The sequence below is a fragment of the Raphanus sativus genome, chromosome 3 (genome assembly GCF_000801105.2).
Source record: "Raphanus sativus cultivar WK10039 chromosome 3, ASM80110v3, whole genome shotgun sequence".
NCBI lineage: Eukaryota > Viridiplantae > Streptophyta > Magnoliopsida > Brassicales > Brassicaceae > Raphanus > Raphanus sativus.
In genome coordinates, this window is record NC_079513.1 from 20060261 (window position 1) to 20074159 (window position 13899).

A 13899-nucleotide genomic window follows, 5' to 3' on the forward strand; every position below is an offset into this window, starting at 1 on the left:
GTTGTCGTTGTAAAGATTTGATGAAAACAAGCTGCCTCACCTCCTACCTTCACCAAACCCTCTTCACTTTACAGTCCTCACCTACCAAGCCCACCACCACCCACACACACAGCCGTCCCGTCAAACTTAACGCCGTTCAGTATTCCATCTCTCACCAACTCCCACGCACCTAACGCCGTTATTATTTTGCCGTTGGTTTCACTTCTCAAACCAACTATAAAACCGTCTCTCCGACCACCACTTATTCCTCAGCAGAGCTTCTCCTGCTTTCCACTCGCCAGAAAAAAATCAAATCTCACAAACGTCCACGTGTCACCAATGGATCTCCTCTTGCTGGAGAAGTCTCTAATAGCCGTCTTCGCGGCGGTGGTTCTCGCCACCGCCATCTCCAAGCTCCGCGGCAAGAAACTGAAACTCCCTCCCGGTCCCATCCCGATACCGATCTTCGGAAACTGGCTCCAGGTCGGAGACGATCTCAACCACCGCAACCTCGTCGACTACGCCAAAAAGTTCGGAGACCTCTTCCTCCTCAGGATGGGACAGCGAAACCTAGTGGTCGTCTCATCTCCAGACCTGACCAAAGAAGTGCTCCACACGCAAGGCGTGGAGTTCGGATCAAGAACGAGAAACGTCGTCTTCGACATCTTCACGGGGAAAGGACAGGACATGGTGTTCACGGTCTACGGAGAGCACTGGAGGAAGATGCGGAGGATCATGACGGTTCCTTTCTTCACCAACAAGGTTGTGCAGCGGAACAGAGAAGGGTGGGAGTTCGAGGCCGCGAGCGTGGTGGATGACGTGAAGAAGAATCAAGACTCTGCGACTGAAGGGATCGTGTTGAGGAGACGGTTGCAGTTGATGATGTACAACAACATGTTCCGTATCATGTTCGATAGAAGGTTCGAGAGTGAGGATGATCCTCTGTTCCTTAGGCTTAAAGCCTTGAACGGAGAGAGAAGCAGGTTGGCTCAGAGCTTTGAGTATAACTATGGAGATTTCATTCCTATCCTTAGGCCGTTCCTTAGAGGCTACTTGAAGATCTGTCAGGATGTGAAGGACAGAAGACTAGCTCTCTTGAAGAAGTACTTCGTTGATGAGAGGAAGTGAGTTCCGTTTTTTTTTTTAAATTATCTTTTGGTTTCTTGATTTAGGGTTTTTGAAAACTGATATTGAGGAGAAACCACGCAGGCAAATTGCGAGTTCGAAGCCTACAGGAAGCGAAGGATTGAAATGCGCCATTGATCATATCCTTGAAGCTGAACAGAAGGGAGAGATCAACGAGGACAACGTTCTTTACATCGTGGAGAACATCAATGTCGCTGGTAAACTTACTTGCTTGTAGGATACGTAACCAATCCTCTAGATATTTCTTGCTTGCGTAGGAAGCTATTGGATTTGTATTTGTAATGGCTATTAATTTAGTTATTTATGGTGAAACAGCTATCGAGACAACATTATGGTCTATCGAGTGGGGAATCGCTGAGCTAGTGAACCATCCTGGGATCCAGAGCAAGCTCAGGAACGAGATCGACACGGTTCTTGGACCAGGCGTCCAAGTCACAGAGCCTGAACTTCACAAGCTACCATACCTCCAAGCAGTGATCAAGGAGACGCTTAGGCTAAGAATGGCTATTCCTCTCCTTGTGCCTCACATGAACCTCAACGACGCTAAGCTCGCTGGCTACGACATCCCAGCGGAGAGCAAGATCTTGGTCAACGCCTGGTGGCTAGCGAACAACCCCGAGAGCTGGAAGAAACCAGAAGAGTTTAGACCAGAGAGGTTCTTTGAAGAAGAGGCTCACGTGGAAGCCAACGGTAATGACTTCAGGTATGTGCCGTTTGGTGTTGGACGTAGAAGCTGTCCTGGGATTATATTGGCATTGCCCATTTTGGGGATCACCATTGGTAGGTTGGTACAGAACTTCGAGCTACTTCCTCCTCCGGGACAGTCTAAAGTTGATACTTCTGAGAAAGGTGGACAGTTCAGCTTGCACATCCTTAACCACTCCACAATCGTAATGAAGCCAAGGTCCTTTTAAATAATTTTTATATAAAAAGAAAGAAAGAAAGTAAAAGTAATTTCTGCAAAATGACTTTTTGTTATGGAGGATAATGATGTTTGTGATTTCTATTAAATGTGTTGTGTAAAATGTTGAAATAACTAGTGGTTCTCCCACTGTTTTGAATAGACACTGTTATTGTATACTTTCAAACCCTCACATGATTGCTGAACTATAATAATTTAACTAAGATAAAATACACGCCTTGAGCGAAATGAAATTTTTATTTTTATTATATTTTGGAGAATGAAACAATAGTTCGGTTTTATTTGGATTAGAAGTGTTCAATTCGGATATCGAGTTGGTTTCGGTTCGATTCGGTTTTTTTCGGTATTTCGGTTAGTAACATATAACTATTATTCTAAATCCATATTATTATTTATTTTCGATTTAGTTTATATACCGTTGGTTTTAGTTTATTCGATTTTATATCAAAAACTTAATTATTTATTTTGAGATCATATTATATATTATACGAATTTTAAAGTCATGTTGTCAAAAAGTCATGTATTAAAAATATTATATATTTAAATAAAAGAACAAAAAAAATGTTTCTATCATCTAATAAAATAATCAAATCAAGAATTAATATCAAAAGTCTAAATTTTAAAAATAAAAATGAAAAACAAAACAGAAGTATAAAATAAAAGTTTTTTTTCTTTAATATTTAGTGTTTCATCAAATTAATATGTTTTTGACTGAATATAACTCTATTTGTTTAAATATAAAAAAAATTGTAAATAATTTCAACTAATTATTGTCCATCAAATTTATAATCTTTATTTCAATTTAGTTATTGTAGGTACGGACAATCCATACTCAGATTTTGTGTCATTTATTTGAAGTTATCTCTAAATCTGAAAAGAAAACATATTATTCTTGGGGATAAGATCTTAGTTGAGGGGCTACACAGATCTTAAAAATCAACCATAAGTCGTTTGTCCACACAGCGTTTGCCTTTGCACCTACTTTTACATGCCACCGTATTTGTCATTTAGTCACATTACCCACGTTCTCCTCTGTACTATTTTAAGATGCTTTTGTGGTTCTCTTTGGATAAACCCAAATACCAATTACATGAAACATGTTTTTACTAAATTTAGATAGGCGTGTATTGTGAAAACTACGTATTTTTACAAGGTTCCTATAAATCTATATAATAAAAGAGATTGAGTCTGATTGAGTCCGATTGAGCTACCACTTTGGTTCACAGAATCCGATTAAATCTGTTATTTTGATGACAAAAAGGAAAAAATAAATAAAAAGAGATTTATTTTCCTTCTTTCCTACAAGCGGGAGAGGTTATATGGCTTAGGTATAACATTTTATGTTCTCATAGTGCATATTATTAGTGTTAGCGAAGTTAGTACTTTTCTTTAAAAATGTCACATACTTCTAAAATTATGTCAATGTCTCATAATGAGATTCCTTGATATAAGTACTATTATAGTTACTTTAATTATTAACTAAAAATAATACTGATATCTATTGCAAGCTGGGAACGTGAGTCCCAATTACAGGTGTGTGTGTGTGTATCAGAGCATTATTATAGTTTGTAGCAGTTGGTTTTATTTCTTACATGCCGTCCTAATAAGTCCTTGGATGTTACTTGCAATACCAATATCCGAGTAAGTAATGTATATTGCGGCCGTTTGTTTCTCATGCGCAAACATGTCTGGTACGAGATTGATACTTGCATTGCTACGTTAGCCAAGATCGCGTGATGACAACTATGTTTAAAAGAGGTTACACATGGCCAAAACAGAAAACGTTCGCCTAATCTGTAATTCAAGCCAATCATTGAATTTGATTTATACGTTTGGATTTAATTGTAAAACAGTATTATTCATAGTCTTTGCTGGTTGCTTTTTCTTATGATGATAGATTATCCGAATCTTCCTGTAGTTTCAATAGTTTAACGTTAATTTTCGTGACTTGAGATCATTCAGCCGTGAAATTATATGGCAACACACATAAAGGTTAGAATGAATTTTGATTTTATAATATGAAATTAGATTTTTGATCCGCGCTTAAAAAGCGCAGATATTATTTTTATTGTTTTATTTACAAATAGATCGATAAATCTTTTGTTTTGACTATATAAAATGTCACATGATCAAGTTTCAATTATGTGGGTCTATTATTTGTAACTTAATTATCTAAAAAATGTGAGTATATGAATTGTTGATTATTTAGGTAAGTTAAACATAAGTCATATGATTAAATTATATAGAATAATTTTTTTATAGTGTGTACGATATGAATTTTTTTTATTTTACAATATCTCACACAATCATTTTTTTGTTTCTAAATAAGTTAAACAATGATTGTATCTGAAACTTTTACTTGAGAAAGATTTTATATTTAACAATTATATTTTCATAAAATATTTCAAAACATTTAAAGTGGCCCAACATATTTTAGTTTTGTGAAAAATTCGTAAAATAATTAGTTAGAAAATTTCAATATCTAATATTACTTTTAAAAATTATTGCAGATTTTAATTTATTGTTATTATCAAAAACGTTTATAGACAATGAAATGGATTATATATAAACATAACCCATTTAAATGTATTATAGGTTCGAAAACTGAAAGAAAATAATGCCATTAATGAAAAATTTAATTTATTCATAAAATTAAAGATAATTTTGGAAAATTTAAATATTTCATTAAGGGTATAAAATAGGACTGATCTCCTTTTAGTTGTATTGATTGTGTAATGTCAATTTAAAATAGTGGTGGTTCGTAGTTCAGACTAGCCAAGTCCGTTTCATGAATTAAACGCGGACTACAACAATATAATACTCCCTCTGTTTTTTAATATAGTATATGATGTTTTGGTTGAATGCACAAAAATTAAGAAATTTACATTCTTTTGAAAAGCAAAGTATAATTTTAAAATCATTCAAACAATTATAAAAAAGACTATAAAAAATTATTGGTTGAATAGTTTCCAGAAAATTAAAAGTAACCTTAAAACCTTGAAACATCTTATATTTTGAAACAACACAAATCTCTTAAAACATAGTATTATTTAAAACGGAAAGAGTATAATTTTTAGCAAAAGAAAACAATATAATAGAAGGAAAATGGGAAAGTGGTCCTACTCCTGGGTTGATGATTGATATCTTCTGCATGGTAAAATGTATCAAGAAAAATCCATATTTAAACAGAAGATTCAATATATAAATAATGAAAAGTAGGAAATAAATAACTTTTCTGAGGATCTAGCGACATACTGTGTTTTATTCGAACCAAAATTATAGGTTACTCCTTACTCAAAAAATAAATAAATTAGAAGTTACTTTGTTCCAACAGTAGTCGTGATTCGTTGTAAAGGTGTGAATGTGTGTGCGATACGAGGTAAAATGGAGTAAAAAGAGAGAAAACTGGGTGAAAAGGTAGTTCGTAGTTTGTGGAAAGCAAAAGTAACTAAAGATTCCACCAAAATAGCGTAATTTATAAAATACATGTTGTCAGTTTAGTCAGATTTAGATTTGGTATTCGAATTTAGGAATAATTTTTTTCTCTGAACTATAAGGTATTTTTTTACCCAAAAAAACTTTGTGGTATTTGAAGTTTAAGTCTGGTTAAAATATGGGGGGTGAAATGAAAGGCAGGAAAAATATACGGGTCATGTATGTATTTCGAAATAAAGAAAAGAAAGACGTGTATTCGATCAAATATATATATGCAGTATTTAACTTTATTGATGGTTTAATTATTTATTTATTATTGTTTTTGGGTTATCAACTATTTAGACAATGTGTTCTTTTCGTATTCTGGAAAAGGTGAGTTATGAAATAAAATGTATCACATTTGTAAAATATCTTTCATATAGTCAAATCGGGGAGTTTTTTTACTGAAATAGTTAAATCGGGAAGTTGCCAAAAATAGTTAAATTGAGGTGAGATATTATAGGTTTTGGTAGGTCTGGGTGCTGGAATATCTTCGGATCAAGTATTTTAGATTTTCAAATATTTCAGTATAAGAATCTAGATTCTGTTTGAATATTTTACATATCGTGTCGAGTTCAGATATTTTAGTTTATGTTTGATTATTGCGGGTCGGGTTGAGATATTTTAGATTTTGAAAAAGTAATCAAATTCTTCACTAATCAAAATTTTTATACATAAAATTTTTACAGTTAATATAACTGACTTTTAAAATTTTTAATAAATTGAACGAATAGTAGGTTTTGAAACAAAATTTTGCAAACATAAAATATTACTTTAGTTGTTTTGAGAAATTGAATGCAATTTTTGTTAGTATATGAAAAAAAATCTTAGCATGTATTTTAAGTGAATAACAAATCAATTTGTATGCAAATATATGTATATTATATTATTTTGAGCCTTTTACAAAATTAATATACATATTTTTAATAAAATAAAAGAATTAAACTAGAAATATCCATTCGGATTCGGATATTATCCATTCGGATTCGGATATTATCCGTTCGAATTCGGATATCTAATCTTTCTTAACTCAATATTCATTTGGTATTTTACTACTTTGATTCAAATTTCGATTCGAGTTTTTTGAATCGGATTCAGATTCAAATTCGTGTATCGGGTATCATGCAAAATGCCAACCCTAAGTTTTTGTTATAAAGTATCCAAGTTTTGTTTGCATGCACTCAAAATATCCGAGTCAATCAAGATACCAAAATACATAATCGTTCAGAAAATACAAATATTGATCTTCTTAAAATTTATGGTATAGAAAAGAAGATGCTGCAGATTAAGTGTTCTATGTGTGTGTAATGTGTATTCAACTGTCACGCATGGCTTTACATTCATAATTTTCCAAAAAGTAAAAAAGCATAACAAGTTTTATAAATGATTTATAACCTAATTTATCACAATAATTAATATGTACTATGATATAATTACGTCATGATACCGCATTAATCGTGAGTATATTTTAGTTTTCCCAAAGATTGGATTCATACAAATCCTATTTCATGTCCATAAATGTAAACAAAATATTAACAAGAATAAAAAAGGTCAAAAAGTGGGGTTAAAAAGAAGCAGAAATCACAAAAATAGTCTTTCACTTTCTTCTTTCACATCTAATCTCTCTCTCTCTCTCTCTCTGTTCATTACTTTTGGTCTTAAGCGGCGTGTGCATGCATTTTATGCGTTTCCTTCCCATCTCAACCTCTTCTCTTGCATGCTCTCTCTCTCTCTCTCTCTCTCTCTCTCTCTCTCTCTCTCTCTCTCTCTCTATCATCTCCTCCTCCTTCTCTCTCTCTATCTGACCCATAATTTTAATTCTACATCGAAAAGATAAACGCAAAAAAAAAAAAGAAAACTAAAAAAAAAGAAACCTCGTCGCCGTTACAGTCCCCTCTTCTCTCTCAATTCAATTCGCCGTCTCTTTCTACTCCCCGCCGTGAGTTTTCACTAAACTCTAACGCTGACTTAGATTGACCCCCACGTCGTACGATATGCATGTTCATGACTAGTCCCTTCTCCAATTCACGTCGATTCCACCTCCGATTCGTCTCTCTCCCCCGGTGGTTGTGCCGTTAGGGTTTTTAAGATTATTTTTTCCGATTTCAATTTGGAGAAAAATCTGATTGGAACATTGAGAGAGAGAGAGGATGTTTGAAGTCAAAACAGGGTCAAAGGTGTGCATGAACGCATCTTGTGGCTCCACCTCTACCGTTGAATGGAAGAAAGGTTGGCCTCTTCGATCTGGTTCTCTCGCTGATCTCTGCTTTCGTTGCGGGTAAATTAATCTCACGAACTTTCGTTTGCTCATTAGACACAAAAGTCTTGATCTTTTATTACAGTGTTCTGTTTTGTGTTCTTTGTCTTTTGACTACGTGGATTGTTTATTTAAATTCTAATTCGTTTTTTACCAATCTTGACTCTTTTTGATCTATAAATAGCACAAAACATTAATACATACATAAGTAATGATTTGCAATGATTGTTGTTGTGTTAATAGATCGGCTTATGAGACTTCTCTGTTCTGCGAAACATTCCATATGGAGCAATCTGGTTGGAGGGAATGCTATTTATGCAACAAGGTTTGTGTTTGGTTTTTAAATAAACTCTCTCTTTTTTCTTCTTCTTTAAACTCTGCAATGATGGTTTGATTGAAGTTGTGTAATGATGACAGAGACTTCATTGTGGATGCATTGCCTCTAAGCTCATGGTCGAGTTTATGGACTACGGTGGTGTTGGTTGTACTTCCTGTACTCACTCCCATCAACTCAATCTGGTGAGTTTTTCTTGTATGTTATTATTACAACTTGTTCTTCTGTTGTGTCTTAAAACGATTCTCTTTTTATTTGCAGAGAGGTGAGAGTCCAGGTATATTTAGCAGATTGGCTATTATCAACAGCCAACATACAAATGGAGAAAGTGGAATGAGTATAAGAAGCGAAACTGATCTCTTTTCTCAGCCACTACTAGTCCCTGGGGATGATAAAAGAGAAGAGTTCATGGCTCACCGTGGGTTTAATAATTTTATGAAACCAGAAAATAACAATAATAATAATAATAATGCTGCCACCACCGGGTATAAGCTGAACGGTGGGGAAATGCATGAACCGTCGTCATCAACACCTCCACAGCCATCTTTCAATATGGCTTTGGCAACACTTCCTTACAGCCCATCTTTTGCAACCCCCCCTGTGGACGGAAACAAACTAATGGCTGCTGCTGCTGCTTCTCAGTCCCACATTGCCCAATGCTCTGCTTCTAGTATACTCCAAAAGCCTTCAAACCCTGTTCTTGCAACTCCTCCAGGGACGAGCAAATCTGCTCAGGCCCGGGTCGGGAGGCCTCCTGTGGACGGGCGTGGGAAAGGCCATTTGCTTCCTCGGTATTGGCCTAAATACACTGATAAAGAGCTTCAGCAGATCTCTGGAAAGTATCCTTTTTATTCTTTGTTTCCAAAAACATTTTTACTTTGGACAGAGCTCTGGTGATGTTCTTCCTTAACAGTTTTCTTTTAGTTTGAATTTGAACATTGTGCCTCTTTTCGAGAAAACTCTCAGTGCCAGTGATGCCGGCCGCATCGGTCGTCTAGTTCTTCCAAAAGCATGTGCAGAGGTAACTTTTCCCTTTGTTCATTGAGATCTCTCTAAAGAGCTAAGACTGAAGGCATTAGTGTTGTGTATAGGCATATTTTCCTCCCATTAGTCAATCAGAAGGCATTCCTTTGCAAATCCAAGACGTGAGGGGTAAAGAGTGGACCTTCCAGTTCAGGTTCTGGCCTAACAACAACAGTAGAATGTATGTCTTGGAAGGCGTCACTACCTGCATACAGTCCATGATGCTACAGGCTGGTGACACGGTGACTTTCAGCCGGGTTGATCCTGGTGGGAAACTAGTCATGGGTTTTAGGAAGGCAGCTTATAATACTGTAGACATGCAGGGGTGTGGTGGTCTCGCCAACGAGGACACGTCATCATCTGGTGTCACAGAGAACCCCACCTCCATAAACGCTTCCTCGTGTCCTCCGCAAACTCCGGAAGAATTTAAAGGTGTGCCTGAGCATTTGAGCTCACCTTATGGTAAGAAGAGTGAGATGAATGGAGGAAAATTTTGTGATGATCCGTCAGGGGTTAAAGAAAAGAAGAGGACTCGAACCATTGGGGCTAAAAATAAGAGACTGCTTATGCGTAGTGAAGAGTCTATGGAGCTGAGACTCACATGGGAAGAAGCTCAGGAGTTGCTTCGTCCTTCTCCTAGTGCAAAGCCCACAGTTGTCGTCATCGAGGAGCATGAGTTTGAAGAGTTTGAAGTAAGTGGTTGCGTTAGTAAGTTTGTAATTGGATGCCCTCAGCTAATAAGTTTTTTATGTTATGAACAGGAGCCTCCTGTCTTTGGAAAGAGGACGATAGTTACTTCAAAACCTTCAGGGTAAAGTTTCTTTCTTTCACTTCTCATCAGCAGCAGCTCTCAAGCAAATTTTAGTAACGAATGTCTTTTGTGTGGACCAGTGAACAAGAACGATGGGCATCGTGCGACGACTGCACTAAATGGAGGAGGTTACCTCTAGACGCTCTTCTCCCCGCAAAGTGGACATGTTCAGACAATGTTTGGGACGTGAGCAGGTGTTCCTGTTCTGCACCAGAGGAGAGTCTGAAAGAACTTGGGAATGTTCTTAGAGCCGGAAAAGGTATGATTTAGCATTCTATGGATGGTCTCTCAAGACACTAACTGTCTTTGTGTATATGTTTTAGAGTACAAGAAGAGAAGATACCAGACGGCAAAAACTGAGGAAGAGCCATCAGGTCTGGATGCACTAGCGAGTGCGGCAGTCTTAGGAGACGCTTTAGGCGGCGGCGGCGGGGACTCGGAGGTGGCGACCACGACGAGACATCCAAGGCACAGGGTTGGATGCTCATGCATAGTGTGCATTCAGCCGCCAAGTGGGAAAGGCAGGCACAAGCCCACCTGCGTATGTACAGTGTGCAGCACGGTGAAGAGGAGGTTCAAGACGTTGATGATGAGGAGGAAGAAGAGGCAGTTAGAGCGAGATGAAATAGCGGCAGCAACAGAGGCATATGAGGAGAGCAACAAGGAACAGGCCGAGAGTGATGAGAATAACGGAGATAAGGAAGGGAGGATTGATCTGAACAGTGATCCTTGTAAGAACAGAGAAGGCGTTGAAGCTGAGAAAGAGGAGAGTAAAAGAAGAGAGTGTTCGGGTGTGGCTGATGTTTTAGGGTTAAAGGAGTTAGGAGAGGCTGCACAGGCTGCAACCTGATATGAAGAAGAAAAAAAGCTGAACTCATCATAGCTCAGTTTTATGTTCTGATTTTGTCATAGCTGTAGGCAGAAATAAGCTTCAGAGTCCAATGAACAAGATTGGCGTATGTTTTGGTTTTTATGTTCTTTGGTGAGTTTGGGGGTGGGGTTTTAGGTCGTCTCCATTGATATAGGTTTTGCATAAGTCAAAGTGGAGCTTTGCTGTTTGGTGATGAAACACTTGAATTTGTTGTTGTGTTTCAACCTTACATGGAAAGCATTAGGTTTAAATTATTATTCTTCTTCTTGTCTAATACTCTGGCTGTTTAATCAAAACTTTGTGTCCCCCAACATTGTATCCTTTGCTCTCTTTTCTCTTTCCATGTCTTTGTATATTAGCCAGTGATTCAGCTAAATGTTAGCCTTGATCCATCTGTTGTTCTTATTTCAATCAATTGATCTTTGAATGTGGTCTACTTTGTTCATCAAAGCACCAGTGGTCTAGTGGTAGAATAGTACCCTGCCACGGTACAGACCCGGGTTCGATTTCCGGCTGGTGCATCAAAGAGCTATGAAGATATTGGCAATAGCGTAGGTTGGGTCCTTCGCATTCATCTGTTTCATTTGATTAGAATTGCCACACCCTGAGCTCTTTCTTTTGTTTCTTTATCTTCTTAACTACTTTTTTTTTAACACAAGCGTCCATCTTTGTATTATAACTATTGAACATTTTCTTCTAACATATAACAATGTCCCAGAGATTGAGTTTCTTTTTAATTCTAATACTCTTTCCCGCTCTGTCATCTAATTAGATTAAAATATAACAAAATAAAAAGAAGAATTTCTTACAGTGGGTAAAACAAATAAAATAAACTGTCCAAAAGCAAATTCGTAAATTGATTGATCCAATATCCGATTGTGGGAACAAAGGCAGATTTTGTTATAAAAAAAATTGTTTGGTGACTACATTATTTTTTTTTGCTGTGAAATATAAAAAGAAAAAGAAATTGGGAGTTGTCTACGCGTTATCTGTTTATGTATATATATATATATATATTTGTTGCGACTCGCTGACCAGACTTTATTTGCTAATTCTCTCAGATAACACTCCACTTAGGGTTTCTTTCTTCTAAGCTTAGAGATGGGAGGACCAGATTTGTGGTTTGTAAAGCATCTTGGCAAAGGTTCCTTCGGCTCGGTCAGTCTCTATCAAGGCCTTCGCTTCGACGGCACTGTGATTTACGTCGCGGTCAAAACCTCCGACGGTCAACATGCGGAGTCTCTCTTCAGAGAGGTTCAAATCTTGTCTGAGTTCAAAGGGTGTCCGAGAATCGTCCAGTGCTACAGAGTGAAAGCGGAACTCAACCGATTTAACGGTTGCGTGGAGTACAAGATTCCCTTGGAGTACGCTCCTGGAGGAAGCCTGAGTGGTTTCATCAACAAATTCAAAGACAATAAACTGCCTGATCCTATGATCAGAGACTTTACACGTATGCTTCTCGAAGGCTTAGCCACGATTCACGCACACGGTTACGTTCACTGCGACCTCAAACCTGAGAACATCCTCGTTTTCCCTAGCTACGTCAACAACAACGGCGCGTGGAGTTCGTCTTTTGAGTTGAAGATTTCTGATTTTGGGCTGTCGAGAAGGGAAGTAGACAGTAGCTGGTGGAGCCCTAGTCGTCCCTTTGCTGGAACATCGATCTACATGTCTCCGGACTCGGTTTCATATGGCGAGACAGGGAAAGACCTAGACTTGTGGTCGTTGGGGTGCTGTGTACTGGAGATGTACACTGGGAAGGGACCTTGGTGGCATAAGAACTATGAAGTTGATGATCTCATGAAGGGCCAACAGCCACCGATTCCGAGTGAGCTTCCTTTCGAAGCAAAACTGTTTATTATGACATGCTTTGCGCCAAGGACAAAAGACGCGACAAGATTGTTGAAGCATATATTCGTGCGTGGAGACGAGGGGACACAGCCTTCTCATGATGTGAGTGATAAAATTGATCTTCAACTGGCGAACAACTTCGTTAGAAGGAATGTTTCGAAAACCCAAAGCATTCGTGTACCTCCTGCTGCTGCTCAAGTCATGCCTAACAAGACCATCATGGCCTAGTTTTTCTCTTTTTCCACTTCCTCATGTCATCTTCTTTTATCCTATATAGATTTAGTAGAGAATTATGTATATTGACTTTTTTTTGTATATAAAACAATTTGAGAACTTATGTTACTGCATCTTTTCTTCTACTTCTTTCTTATATCTTTTTTCTTTTTTTTTACTAGTTGAATTGAATGTGTATATGTACAACTTCGCTTGGAGATTGTTTGTTTCTATACGTTTTATAACTTCCATGATTCTCTGCAATCACACTTGAGCTTATCATATCTTTAATTTGGAGGTAACAGAACTGCAGATGTTGCAGGAGAAAGAATACTCTCTAGTCATCTATTTCTTTAACGAGATGTTGGCAGTAGACTAAGAGTTGTATACTACAGAATAATGTTCAACTATTAAGAAAAATAACTGGGTTACAATTTTTAAGCATTGATTATAACAATTTGCCAAATTTGGTGGTTGTCTTTTACAACAACATAAGTTTACAGTTTTACAGAAAACGCTGAACAGAGTAATTTTTTAAGCATTGATAATAACGATTTCCAAGATTTGGGTTTTTGTATTTTACAACACAAGATAAAAAAAAAAAAAAAAAACAAGATTACAGAACAGGCTGAACAGAGTAATTTTCACAAACTTGTGTGCAATCTTAAGAAGCATACAACTTTATTTTGTCATGAAAACTACAAGAGGTACCTCTTTTACGTGAATGCATTAACTTTATGCTGCAGCTAGTCCTCCATTGGGAACGAAAACTCTCTCTCCCATTCTGTTTCCGCCTTGTGGTTGGTTGTACGTAGATTAAATTAAAAATCTTATTTCTTTAAAGATATAACAATCAGCACCAGTGGTCTAGTGGTAGAATAGTACCCTGCCACGGTACAGACCCGGGTTCGATTCCCGGCTGGTGCATTAAAAGAGCTGTGAAGATATTGGCAATAGCTTCGGTTGGGTCCTTCGCAATCATCTGCTTCATGTGATGAGATTTGCTGCTCCTGAGCTC

General features: G+C 37.2%; 3 protein-coding genes and 3 non-coding genes across 6 annotated transcripts; all 6 read left to right on the forward strand.

The window, feature by feature from the left end:
• Window positions 1–237: 237 nt before the first annotated feature.
• Window positions 238–2205, forward strand: LOC108847879 (trans-cinnamate 4-monooxygenase). Its single transcript, XM_018621244.2, has 3 exons — window positions 238–1103; window positions 1189–1322; window positions 1441–2205. Exons 1-3 carry the CDS (start codon window positions 319–321, stop codon window positions 2037–2039), a joined length of 1518 nt encoding a protein of 505 aa, XP_018476746.1. The 5' UTR covers window positions 238–318; the 3' UTR covers window positions 2040–2205.
• A 5060-nt stretch (window positions 2206–7265) lies between these two features.
• LOC108847803 (B3 domain-containing transcription repressor VAL1) lies at window positions 7266–11091 on the forward strand. The gene is made up of 9 exons (XM_018621147.2): window positions 7266–7799; window positions 8022–8103; window positions 8196–8297; window positions 8374–8951; window positions 9037–9133; window positions 9204–9827; window positions 9897–9946; window positions 10027–10205; window positions 10270–11091. Exons 1-9 carry the CDS (start codon window positions 7672–7674, stop codon window positions 10794–10796), a joined length of 2367 nt encoding a protein of 788 aa, XP_018476649.1. The 5' UTR covers window positions 7266–7671; the 3' UTR covers window positions 10797–11091.
• A 176-nt stretch (window positions 11092–11267) lies between these two features.
• TRNAG-GCC (transfer RNA glycine (anticodon GCC)) lies at window positions 11268–11338 on the forward strand. Its single transcript has one exon. It is a non-coding gene; the product is annotated as a tRNA-Gly (tRNA).
• A 531-nt stretch (window positions 11339–11869) lies between these two features.
• LOC108845433 (mitogen-activated protein kinase kinase kinase 20-like) lies at window positions 11870–13009 on the forward strand. The gene has a single exon (XM_018618645.2). The coding sequence runs from the start codon at window positions 11919–11921 to the stop codon at window positions 12894–12896; it is 978 nt and encodes a 325-aa protein (XP_018474147.1). The 5' UTR covers window positions 11870–11918; the 3' UTR covers window positions 12897–13009.
• A 728-nt stretch (window positions 13010–13737) lies between these two features.
• TRNAG-GCC (transfer RNA glycine (anticodon GCC)) lies at window positions 13738–13808 on the forward strand. The gene has a single exon. It is a non-coding gene; the product is annotated as a tRNA-Gly (tRNA).
• Window positions 13809–13814: 6 nt separating this feature from the next.
• LOC130510313 (small nucleolar RNA snoR114) lies at window positions 13815–13899 on the forward strand. The gene has a single exon (XR_008943990.1). It is a non-coding gene; the product is annotated as a small nucleolar RNA snoR114 (small nucleolar RNA).

Bases quoted from the DNA above. Each gene is read 5' to 3' on its own strand.
- LOC108847879 (XM_018621244.2), top strand. From the start codon at position 319: ATGGATCTCCTCTTGCTGGAGAAGTCTCTAATAGCCGTCTTCGCGGCG. The intron at 1,104-1,188 runs GTGAGTTCCGTT...GAAACCACGCAG, and splicing joins TACTTCGTTGATGAGAGGAA to GCAAATTGCGAGTTCGAAGC. The intron at 1,323-1,440 runs GTAAACTTACTT...ATGGTGAAACAG, and splicing joins GGAGAACATCAATGTCGCTG to CTATCGAGACAACATTATGG.
- LOC108847803 (XM_018621147.2), top strand. From the start codon at position 7,672: ATGTTTGAAGTCAAAACAGGGTCAAAGGTGTGCATGAACGCATCTTGT. The intron at 9,947-10,026 runs GTAAAGTTTCTT...TGTGTGGACCAG, and splicing joins GTTACTTCAAAACCTTCAGG to TGAACAAGAACGATGGGCAT. The intron at 10,206-10,269 runs GTATGATTTAGC...TATATGTTTTAG, and splicing joins TGTTCTTAGAGCCGGAAAAG to AGTACAAGAAGAGAAGATAC.
- LOC108845433 (XM_018618645.2), top strand. From the start codon at position 11,919: ATGGGAGGACCAGATTTGTGGTTTGTAAAGCATCTTGGCAAAGGTTCC.